Genomic DNA, 12,337 nt, shown 5'->3' on the forward strand with positions numbered 1-12,337 from the left:
ATAGAAAGGATTGTTTCTGTAAGACTCAAAGGCAGTATCTCAGTAGAGATTTAATATTGTAATGCAAATACAGAGAAGAAGAATCCCTGTGGTGTTCATTTCCACGTAGTTAACAGAGAACTATAATTAGAACCAGTCATTCCTTGAGCTCTCTAAACAAGCTCTGTAGTAACTGGAAAGTCTGATATCCTGCCTTACATGATTAGATAAGTATGAATTGGATCCAGCTCATCAGTGCATGGGTTTATTAATTAGAAACAAAACCCTTTGAAATAATATAACCTAATAACATAATCTGAAGTCCTCAACAGGAACCATTCAGTCCTACAAAGGATTCTTTCTTCATTTTCACTTCGTATTGAGAGAAATTAGTTTGTCATTTTTGCTTATCCTCACCCTCAATTATTGTCAACTACTGAATTATTAAAACACAACCCCTGGGGGGTAAAAAAGCAATTCCAAAAGAAAATGCAAGTGTTTCTGAGCGTGTTTGGTTTTGCAGATTCCATTTCTCCATGGCAGGTACCCAGGATCAGTTGGTTTGTTTGTGGTCAATTCTTTTACCACTAACTGAAGCTCAGTTATGCTCCTGATGCATACACCCACTTTTCCCCACGTGGCTCTTTTTGTTGCTGGTTTTTCCATTTTCCTTGGTAAAGTGCATATACAGTTAATTATTTCCCTTTTCTAAGGAAAATGAGATATTGGCAGGCCTTGTCCCCGTGCTAGAGGGTTCTGTATGAATTTCCTCAGCCTACCAGGGCACTGAGAAGTCTCTGCAGAGGTCTCACACAGAGAAGTTGTTCCTAGGAATTTATACTGAGAAACAAACCCCAGAAATTGGCATCACGTTCTCTGTGTGGTTCAGTGGCCTGCCCTGAAGGAAATGCCACTCCAAAACAGTTAAAATATTTTAAAAGTGGATGCCACTGTCACTGTGTTGGAGGACAGAGTAGGAGTACAGATTATCATGACAAACCAGAGATGCAGTCTGAAAAAAACCAGAAAAAAACCCCGAACCAACACACTGTGTTGTGTTGGTTAGCTGAGACTTTACTTTTGAATCATCAGGCACAGAATATGGGAAGGAAAGTAACTGATTTAGCGGCACCTCTGCAGGACAGAATGTTGGAGTTCTAGAGCTGAAGCCAAACATGAATCAGCAGCATCCTTGTGGTGAAGGATGGAAGAGAAAAGTATCTGAAATGCCAGTCTGGGGTGATGATGTAGATTTGTATCTTGTGAAAAACATGGAATAAAAACATGGAATAATTCTGCTTTCATCAGGAGTAGTTCTGACTGGAAGTACTGGCTCTATCCAGCTCAGAGAAAGCATCAGTTAGCTCAAGGGACTGCAGGAGAACAGGGATGTTCACATAGAAAACACCTTGTGAGACAGAACTGGAAACCAAATTTGATTAACTGAAAAATACCAAGAGTCAGAAAGAAAGCACTAACTGGCTTCTAACAAGTGAAGTGCTTCTAGGAAGGAGAGGGAAGGAATCAACCTCAGTATGCAGGACAAAAAACATTGGAATAATCACGTGAGAAGCAAACCTTTTCCTGAGGATACTCTGTCCATGAAATGAGTTGCCAGGGAGGGTGGCCGGTCTCCCCCTTTAGAAGTGTGTCAGGAGTGGCAGTGCTGGTTCAGGCCGGGCTCAGGAGGTGGGTGAGGAGCCCTTCCAGACAGGGGTGTCCCCATGTCCTCTCCCCGTGTCCAGGTGTACTCGGACTACGAGAGCAACCCGCAGCTGCGCCAGGCCATCGAGTTCGCGTGCCGCCAGTTCTACGTGCTGCACCGCAAGCCCTTCGTGCTGCAGCTCTTCGCCAGCGTGGCCCCTCTGCTGGAGTTCCCTGTGAGTGAGAGCCCTGCTCTGGCCTGGGGGGCAGCCAGGGCGTGCAGCCACCCCTCAGGGGTCAGCAGCAGGGAGTGCTGGGGGCTGCACAGAGCCAGCCTGGTTTCTGTGCATCGCTCGACGGGGCAGGGGGGTGCGGCGCCAAGCTGCTGGTGTCCGGGCCAATAAATGTGGTCTCACTTGAAATTTCTGTTTATAAACACCTTCTAAAAGGACAGTAATGACTTACAACTCCTAAAATGCAAACCCGTTCTTAGAATCCAGCAATAGGAGAATTAAAAGCTTAATACCAAGTTTTAGCACAGGGGAAGTCTAACGCTTGATTAGTCACGTTTTGGAATATTGGTGATGTTCTAACATTTTAGGCATGTTAAAGCTGTCTTAACTGGAAGTGGGGCACTGTCAGCACACCCATCTCTGTCCTTCAGAGGGCAGCAAAGGTCTGTGTGCAGCTTTCAGATCCTGCTCCCACTGTAGCATCACTCAGGCAAAGCAATGAGCTCCTGAGCCCCAGTGGACCCTTCACCAAAAACAAGGGTTGTCCACACCTCCAGATAAACACTCCTGGGCTGACATGAACGCCTCTTGTTGGAACAGGACGTTACAAACAATGGGACCAGCAAAGGAGTGTCAGCCCAGTGCCTGTTTGACCTGCTGCAGTCTTTGGAGGGAGATACTCCAGACATTTTGGACATCTTAGAGCTGGTGAAAGCAGAAAAGCCTCTCAAGTCATTAGGTAATAGTAATTTATTCAGTAATTTTGTTCATTTATTCATTTATTACCCCTTTATTCAGTAATTCTGGTTTATAGTTTGTTGATTCAACAGGCATTTGATGCAGCACAATTTCTTTAGGGCCCTTCTCTTCTTCAGGAATCTGTCCTATCTGTTCCCTGTGCCTCATGGGGCTTTTAAGACTGGTTTTATCATCATCATCCTTTTGATACTTTCTGCAGGAGGGGAATTATTCGTTAATTCTATTCCAAAGCTACCTTTTCTGCTTTAAGCCTTCTAGTCTGAGACGAGCCTCTGGCATTTTGAATTTTAACATGTGTGAGTGAGGAATAAAGATGCCTAATTAACTGTATTATGCTGACAGGATCAGTTTCATCCTCTGCTCTGTCCATGTGGACAGGAAACAGCAGCACCCTCTCCCGTGGGCAGGCTGTAGATGAGGATGGGTGCAATTCAGACATCCAGCAGTGCTGAGCTCCTGGGCGTGCTGATTTCTCATAAAGCAGAATTTATATGGCTGTATGGTGTATCCAGGACATTCTGTCTCCTGAGAGTTATCCACATAATGCTGCACTTGAGAATTTGACTGCTTTGTGATTTTTTGCTGATTTTTACAAGGGTCTTCACCTTGTTTTCCAAATTTGCACCTCTCTTAAATACCAGTTATCTTGATGCACTGTGAAGCCTGACTGGCCTTAGAGTTAAAGCTTTAAAGTGGGATTTTAATGCTACACGATTATATAGAAAGTTTTGGCATGAAGTGGTACAGAAACAGAAGATATTTCTTCCTCTTTGTGGACTGTACAAAACATTTGTATAAAATCTTGGAGGTTACTATGGAGAGCTATTGAAAACATCTCTGAAAATTCTGAAGTATGGGTTGTGGATGAGAATTTTGTGTATGTGGTATCCTCCATATGAAGATCAGAATGATGATTTACATGTTTTTGGACCTTAACTTTGGCTTGGGCTCCTGCATAGCAAAGTCACTTCTGGAAACAGGACTACAGTTCTATTAACAAAAATAATCTTTTACCAGAATTATTCTTTCTAGTTTCTTAGTGCACAGAACTGCCCAAAGTGATATTTGTAGCATGTGACTTAAATGCTTTTGAAACCTTTTTCTGAAATCACTAGCACAACAGAGTCCCTTTTCTGCTGGCACCCACGTGGCTGTGAGTACAAAAGGGGCTGATTTTTGAGAAGTAAAACTATCTTCTGCCCTTAGTGCTGCATCAGCATCACCTTTTGTGTGGTTTGGAACATTTAAGAAAAACACATAGGGGGCATAAAGATTATCCCTAATTTGACAAGAGTCCTTGCCATGTATGAGTTTAAGACTGAGCTTTTGGTGGGTGATGTTTGCAGCAGGACTCAGCTGGCCCTTTGCTCAGCCCTGAATGACCTGCTGAGAGCTGTCACCTGCTGAGTGCCTGGGCAGTAGGGTTCAGCAGGGAGTGCAGCATGTTCCTTTTACAGGGACAGATTTTACTCTGCTATTGCTAACGTGAAAAGCAAGTAATGGGAGAGGGGGAAAGGAGGTGTGTTAGCTCCTTGCACACTTAGTATGACTGTGTGATAGTCTTCTTGTGCTGCTTTACTCCCTCAGACTTCTGCTATGGCAATGAAGACCTGACCTTTTCCATCAGTGAGGCCATCAAGCTGTGTGTGACAGTGGTGGCTTATGCTCCCGAGTCATTCAGAAGGTGACCATCCTGTCTCGATCTGTGCACACCCAGAAAAGGCGTGAGCTGCGTGTGGGATGTGAGAGCAGGGCTGGCAAATGGAGGCAGGGGATGCAGAAATGCACTCCCAGGCCAAGCTCTGCCTGTCAGCCCTGCCCAGGGCACCAGCTGGGCTGGGGGCAGCCAGAGCAGCAGGGTGTGAGCCCTGTCTCCAGTGGGGATCACACCACGTCCTCCTGGTTTCTGTCATCAGAGGAGCAAGGGAGAGGGAACTGGGAGGGGAGAAACAGGCAGCTGGAGGCAAAAGGGGATAACAGAGAGAGCAGACATAAACTTATTCAAGTACAAATGTTATTTGCTAGAGGGAATCAGAGAGTCAAAGTCTTTGGAAGGGAAAATGCTTGTTAGCAAATGGATGGCATATTTGGAAGATACCTGAAAGTTCAGGGAGTTTTGTTAGTATTCTTGTTCTGTGCATCATCCAGTTTCCCCCTGAAGTTCCCAATCTTTGGCTCAAGACTTCTAGTGAGAAGCACTGAATACTTAGTGACAGATCCAGGGTCTTCAGATAGAAACCTGAGCCTCTGCCTAATGTGAGCTGAGGAATGACAAAATAAATCAGACCAAGTATTGTTATTTTTGCAGCCTGCAGATGCTGATGGTCTTGGAAGCCCTGGTTCCCTGTTACTTGCAGAAGCTGAAGCGACAGACCTCTCAGGCGGACACTGGGACAGCAGCCCGTGAGGAGATTGCTTCCATGGGTGCCCTTGCCACCTCCTTGCAGGCCCTCTTGTACAGTGTAGAAGTTCTCACCAGGTAACACACACGGGCCAGGGGGCTGAGCCTGCATTCGGTTGTCTGTGCAGGGAAAGGAATGCACAGGAGGCCACGACATGCAGCCTGGCTTGCGATGGTTGAGTTTTGGACTCAGCTTAGGAATGGTTGGGTTTTACACTTGGTAAAATCAGTGCAAGTCTCCAGAGCAAAAGCAGAATTTCTGCGTGCTCATTAGATTTGATGTGTAGTGTGTTCCACCTTCTCTTTGCCAGGCCTATGACAGCCCCACAGATGAGTCGATGTGACCAAGGCCATAAAGGCACCACAACAGCAAACCACACCATGTCAGCAGGTGTGAACACCAGGTAAAGGCTTTTCTTGCTTTTTTTAATTTCTGAAACAGGTTTTTTTTTTTTCAGTAAGGTAATGTCTCATTGCTCAGAGTGCTTGGCTTCAGACAGCTCAGGAGTGCTCTGGGTACTGTACTGTGGGAGAAAACAGCCACATCAAAAGAGCACATTCCCCAGGACTGCATTTCTGATGATAACCAAAATACCCAAGAACAGGATTTCTAGTTTAAAACAATGCATCTAAACAGAAGGCCAGGGTATCAAAATGGTGGCAGACACACAGCCTAAATTATTAATTCCCCTTTTTGTCCTCTAGAGGTATCTTGCTGAAGCTCACTAATTCTGTGCTTTTCTTCCTGCTGAGTCCCCTGTCAAAGTGATCAGTGGGCAGAGCATGCTTGGCTGGCAGTGATGCCTTGGGAGGGCTGACCTGGAACAGAGACTGGACAGAGCCGGAGAATAAAGCAGATATTTATTGAAGGGCCTTTAAAGGTACACCTTGGGCAGGACAAGAGCCTGGCCAGGGCTACACCCAGGGTGGACCCAAAATGGTCACAAAATGGACACAAAATGGACTAACAGTCATGAGGTCTCACACTTTTATAAGTTTTGATCCATTAGCATATTGGAGTTTAATAGTCCAGTTACAGTTTCAGGTTATGAAGTCCCATCCTTCTTGTTTTCTCCCTTCAATCCACTGTTGTTTGTGCTTTTGGGCCTGAAAGTTGTCCTTGGTCTCCAGCAGGAAAAGGATTTGTCTCCCTACTCTGTGAAGAGCTGAGTGACCCTGACTGTGAGGCTCAGAACTGCACCCCTAGGCAGCACAGAGTCTGAAAAACACGAAAGCTAAAACTGAAGGCATCAGCAGAAGGGTCAGATCCTTCTGGCCTTGTCCTAAGGGGCTCAACCCCTGTACAAACACAAACTGCCTGTCAGTTGAGGCTCACAGAGACTGGCACCTCCTCTGGTTCTCTTTTGTTCCCTTTCCCGTTTCCTTGGGCATTCTCTGTGGTCTCTTTCTGTGATAATTACCTCCACATTGGTCTGGGGTTTTTGCAGTTACAAGTAGCAGTGGAAGGATAACTGACTATTTGAGAGACGTGAAAAGGGTGCCTGGAAATATTCTTGTCCTTCTTAAAAAAAAAAACCCAAAACCTAACAAAAAAACACCAAAGAACTTCATCACAGAACTTTATAAATGTGTTCACATCTTGGTTGGTAAACTCCTGGTATCAGTCTGTTATTTTTTAAAATCCATTCAGCCATGGTTAAAACATGGCTTTGAATTTGAATCCCCAATCTGAGAAGCAGATAAACTCCAGATATGACAAAGCAGCAGATAAACCAGACATGCTGGAGTCTGAAGTGAACATATGTCATTTACTTCATTTGCCAGATTGCTCAGCCGAAGGAAAATAAGGTGTAGTGGAAAGTAGTACTTTATTCTCCATCTGCTGATTTTGGAGAGCAGCTAATTGTATCTGCTGACAGACAATGCAGTGTGACTCTGGCATCTTGACTTACATTTCCAGATTTTTCTGATTATCAGACATTCAGCCTCTGATCCAAAATACTTTTGCACTGCTCCAGGTTTCCTGCACTTGTTTCTTCTGTTGAGTTATCACTGCAACAGACATTTGCTAGCAGCAGCAGGAGTCTCATGATGTTTGAATGATTACTGTTCGAGCCTTGGACATGTTAGCCAAGTGCAGGGTGTATTATTGCTTTCTCAAAAAGAAGCAGCAAGAGAAAATGACAATAAAACAAAAAAACCTCTCTGAGGTATTCTTTTCACTTGGTGAGCTCTGGGTTTGTGAAATAGACTAAGCATTGGGTGAAAATCAGTAAGAAAAGTCACTTGAAAGAGAGCTGTGGTTTTTAAGCCTGAAGTTTTCCTTTCAGAACAAGGTCACCAACTCCAGGAATATGTTTTTGATGGAAGCTGGGAGATAAAGGCAGTTCAGTGTGGTCAATAACTATGTGCAAGCCTTGTTCCAGTGACACAGGACACTATCCTGGCCATGATGCATAAACCTCTGGGCTAGAATAGGGTCACTTCCTTTTAGAAAGGCAAGTTTAGGCACTGCTAAGTTGCTGTTTGCAACCTGACTCTTTCTGTTTTCCCAGGTACCCAGAACAGGGAGCCAAACTACACTTTATCAGGTACAGTAAAATTTTATCCCAGTCTCCCCTGGCATGTGATGAACCGTTCCCACACACGGCTGCTGTGACAGGCAGCCTTTTTCCAGGGAACATATCAAAGGATAATTCACATAGAAAATACTTACATTTTCAGCAAGACTTGGAAGATTATAACTTCCCTTTTTTGTTTCTTAATTGCAGATGCAACTACCTTTCTTTCAATTGCAGAGGAAAGCATCTGCTGCACAAACAAGATGAGGAGGTGATTGTAATCTATCTCTGATGATCTGCATTTAACACTCTGTGCTGTGTCCTGCTTTGTCTCCTCCAGGGAGAACCTTCACCTGATGGAGGAGGGCCAGGGCCTGCCCCGAGAGGAGCTGGATGAGCGGATTGCCAGGGAGGAGTTCAGGAGGCCCCGGGAGTCGCTGCTCAACATCTGCACAGAGTTCTACAAGCACTGTGGGCCGAGGCTGAAGGTCCTGCAGAACCTGGCGGGCGAGCCCCGAGTCACTTCCCTGGAGCTGCTGGATGTGAAGTCCCACATGAGGTATTCCACAGGCATTCTGCTTTCACTTGGCCATTTCAGGGGGGCTCCTTTCTTCCTAGCTCTTTCTTTTTCAGAATAGCAGATGGAATCACTTTTTGGTGGTGTAGTTGCATGTTTTTTGTCTGATTTTGGATGTTCCTCAGATTGTACTGATGCTGCTTGCATATAAAGAAGGTTTCTCTGAGTTTGCTGTTCATGGTAAGCACAAAATAACATAAATTGCCACTGAGAAGCAATAACTGGGACAAGAGGGAATAGATCTTTTGATAATAGATAGATTATTTTGTCAGTTGTTCATTTACACTAACTCTTTTCAAGGCAAACACTGCACTCTTTTCAAGGGAGAAGTTCTCTCATGGTCAGAGGTTGCAGCAGTAAAACTGACCTTGATTTACAGCAAATAATGAGTTGTACTCTGATTCCTTTAAGTCTCCTGGAAAGTACTAGAAAGGGCTGCTTTGTGAGGGTTGTGACCTAAAAAGCTTAATCATAGTTATCTCTAAATAAAAGCAATCTCGATCCTTACATAAATTCATAAGTATCAGTGACATGAGTGACAGGATTTAACCAGTGCAGGACAAACTCAGTTCTACATAGAGAGCAGATTTATCAGAATGTGATGTGACAGTCCTGCTCTTGGGAGGCTGACAGGTGCCATTTCAGAGGCTGCAGAAAACAGGATAATATGCTAGTCACTCCAGACAGGATTCATCTCACCCAGTTTTAGCCATTTAAAAGTCAAATGTTCAGTCTGAAAAAGTCATAAAGATCTTTTGGCACCCAATGAAAAGGAAGATGTGCATCCAACTGTTTATCCCAGTATTTTAGGAAGATAAGAATTATCTTCAGATGGCTTATTTCTGCTAGGAAGGAGCTAGCAGATGAATTGAGATTGATGTTTCAAGTTAGATGAAATGGATCTCACACTCTATAATGCATAAGGAAGTTTTTCTATATTGTTGCATGGAACTGGTATTGTATTGCTGGCAAGAAGCTTAATTATATGATCATTTAAATTTCACAGCATTTGAGAAAACAGACCTACTTCATAGTAGGACAGAGCAGTTTCAAAAAAGGAATAATAAAGAAATACTGGATAAAACCCCAATTTTATACCACTTTTGGTTAATCTGAGCAACTTGTTGCCCTTGATATTACTAGGCAGATTACAAAGAGAATAGAAATATGTTCCATTAGTTGGATGCATTTCAGAAAAAGCTCCCACAATACAGATAAGATTGTACTGCAGTCATCCAATACAAAGTCTGTTGATGTTTCCTGTTTTATTTCTGGTCTTTGCTTACCATCAATATCCAAGTATTTAGTAGATTTTTGTCAAGCTGCAAGTGTAAGTTAAATGCTGCCATGATATTTCACAGTAAATACAAAAAAAATACTGTTGGCAAGGCCATCTGGGATAGTGGAAAAAGCAACAGCAACACAATCTGTAGAGGTGTTAGGAGAAACAAATAAAAACTGCAGGGAGCAATCCTACAAAGAACATGTTGTGTAAACCTATGGACATGTTACTTTTAAAATTTAACACTTTAAAATTGCACAGTAATCCTTCCTAAAGTGGTAATGCTGAAAAACAAGCACAGAACAAACCCAAATCACTCATGAACTGACAGGTGATGTTGGGTCTGTGTTTCACAGGCATTGGCAATGTGTAGTCTCACTGCCAGCACGGCTACTTTGGTTTTAGCTACACAAATCTGTCATTCCTGATGTTCCCTCTGTGCATTTAATGTAAAAGTAATATTTAGCCCATTCATGTGTGCTTAAATAGAAACAGTGATTCCAACAAAACTGTCACCATGAGATTTTCCTAGTTTGCTGAGCGTTCATATTAAAGTAAGTATTTTGTAAATATTGCCATTGTTTTGAAGTCCTTCTCCAAGAGAAGGAGAGGTTGAATGACAGTCCCTTTGACCAATGCAGTTGAGAGGTGGGAATGCCACTCTCCAATTCATGGGCACCTTGCTAAAAGTATATAATAAGAGGTAACAAACAAGGCAAGAGATTCTCCCTGCTGCTTTCTGCTCTCCCAAATTCGTAGCCCCGTGTGTCTTTTCGAGCGAAGCTCACCGCAACACAAAACAGTCTGAACAGGCCAGAGCTGTGGTGTCAGATCCAAGAGTTTAAACAGTGGCACATGTTGCCCTTTTCACCAGTCTGCTGAGTGTTTTTGTGCCAGTGCCCGTGTGCAGAGCTGCAGGCTGTGCTTGTTCTCCCCTCTGCCCCGGGTCCCAGGCTGGCAGAGATCGCGCACTCGCTGCTGAAGCTGGCGCCCTACGACACGCAGACCATGGAGAGCCGCGGGCTGCGCCGCTACGTCATGGAGATGCTGCCCATCACCGACTGGACAGCCGAGGCCGTGAGGCCTGCCCTCATCCTCATCCTAAAGAGGCTGGACCGTATGTTCAATAAAATTCACAAGATGCCCACCCTGAGGTGAGCGGGTGCTCTGCAAACCCCCTGGGGTCCGTTTCTGATGTTGCGAGCCTTGAAGTGTGGGTATGTCATCTACCTCGAGCTGTCGTGTTGCAGTGAGTCTTTACAACACACCAGAAATCACGGGTGTTTTTATCTTGTGTGTTTATGTTGGTGTTTTTGTTGTGTCTTCTGGTTATTAAGAACTAAAGAGGGAACTTCCAGAAATGTCATTTTTCTTTCCCGAAAAGAAGGTCTTCAGATTTTTTCCATCTCATTGCCCTTTTAATTAACTTTTGCCATGAGTTTTTTAAAGGGGAGTGAAACTGTAGGAAGAGTGCTTCTAGCACGGCAATGCTGTTATGTCCTCTGTAAAGACAAAAATAGTCAGGAGCTATGCAGTAGAGTCTGGTTGCCCCCTGGTAAAATGCAAAGAACTGCATCAGCTGCTTCAGATCCATGCCTGCCAGAAGCCTGGTACATCTCACAGTGGCATTGGTACGTGCAGGCTTTGGCAACTTCAAGAGGTATTGACTGTGGAGCATCCCTGCTTGGAGGCAGTGGTACAAATCCAGTCTGGGTGGTATAAAATCACTCGGACCTGTGAATTTTCCAGTGATCTGAGTAAAAAGGGTCATTGGTTTTGGTCACCCTCATGGGCATATGTCCTCAACTGCTTGAATGGCAATTCATTGGCAATCTCAGCTGAGAAGCCAAATCATGCTAAAGAACATGAGAATTATGTCCCAGTAGGAATCAGAGATGGAACAAATAACAGGGAGGTGATATCTTCTTTCTGGCATCACTCTCCATCACTTTTCTTTGGCTAACCTGCTTCAAGAAACTCCACCCTTGTAAGGAATTCAGAGGCAGAAATTTTAGTGCTTCTCTCTCCTGTGGGTTTGATTCTTTGACAAGTCTTGCCTGCTTGTCATCCATTCCTTCTTTCCCTGTCCATACTTCCTTCTGCCTCAAAGGCAGATAGGGGTTGCTGTTCCTGAAGGTCTTTCTTCCTTACGTAAGCTGAATGGATGTCCCTAAACTGAAATTTCCTTTCATATTCTTTCTCTCTATGCCTCTACCTATGCTTGGCTTAAATTACTCTTTTGTCCACAAAAGGGACAACAAAGCCACGGGACCAAATGCAGCATCTCCATTTTAAGCATCATTGAGTCAAGCAGGTTCTTAGAGATGGGCCTGGGTGCAGGACCTCAGGAGCCATTCTCTGGGGTACCCACCATCAGAATCTTACCCACTGCCTCCTGTGGGCACCCCACCCCACACCCTGCTGGTGTCTGCTGGAACCAGTGGGTGTGTAAGAATAGTACAGAACAAAGCACTCTCCTGGGGATTTAGCTACAGTGAATGCACAAAGGTGAGATATATGTTGGTCTGAAGAGGAGCTTGCATAGCGAACACTTGATTCCTCATGGGGCTCTGAGAAGGCACCTGAAGACCTTGACTGGGATATCCTTGAGCTAACAGGCTCTGCCAGCCTTTTGTCTTTCTGTCCCAGAAAATGCAGTCACATGCTGGCTTCTGAGCTACAATGACCGCAGAGAGTCAGGCCCTGAGATGAAGGCTGTGAACCACTTTGATGTTGCCTATGCTCCCTCTGCTTATGATTAGGAAGGGGAATCCTTTCAGCATCTGGCGCAATCCCTAAAGTTTGTTTTGGTGAGAAAAGCAAAGTGTCAGGGAGGAAAGGATCCTGGAACGAAGGCCTTTGGTGCTGATGGGGAGTGACTCATCCCTCCTGCACAAGGTGGAGATGGGGATGGTACAGCTGCAGAGCCAGTTTATGTTC

The 12,337-nt window shown here is 44.5% G+C and overlaps 1 protein-coding gene across 3 annotated transcripts in view; it reads left to right on the forward strand.

The window, feature by feature from the left end:
- UNC80 (unc-80 homolog, NALCN channel complex subunit) overlaps window positions 1-12,337 on the forward strand; it is a 119,469-nt gene that overhangs the window by 82,573 nt on the left and 24,559 nt on the right. For all 3 annotated transcript variants that reach the window (XM_063400155.1, XM_063400154.1, XM_063400156.1), the window contains 8 exons: window positions 1,725-1,859; window positions 2,457-2,595; window positions 4,203-4,299; window positions 4,924-5,094; window positions 5,328-5,420; window positions 7,533-7,568; window positions 7,879-8,097; window positions 10,351-10,551. In XM_063400155.1, the coding sequence (XP_063256225.1) occupies window positions 1,725-1,859; window positions 2,457-2,595; window positions 4,203-4,299; window positions 4,924-5,094; window positions 5,328-5,420; window positions 7,533-7,568; window positions 7,879-8,097; window positions 10,351-10,551 (1,091 nt within the window). The remainder of the gene's footprint in view (window positions 1-1,724; window positions 1,860-2,456; window positions 2,596-4,202; window positions 4,300-4,923; window positions 5,095-5,327; window positions 5,421-7,532; window positions 7,569-7,878; window positions 8,098-10,350; window positions 10,552-12,337) is intronic.

The sequence above is a fragment of the Prinia subflava genome, chromosome 6, assembly GCF_021018805.1.
Source record: "Prinia subflava isolate CZ2003 ecotype Zambia chromosome 6, Cam_Psub_1.2, whole genome shotgun sequence".
Classification (NCBI taxonomy): domain Eukaryota; kingdom Metazoa; phylum Chordata; class Aves; order Passeriformes; family Cisticolidae; genus Prinia; species Prinia subflava.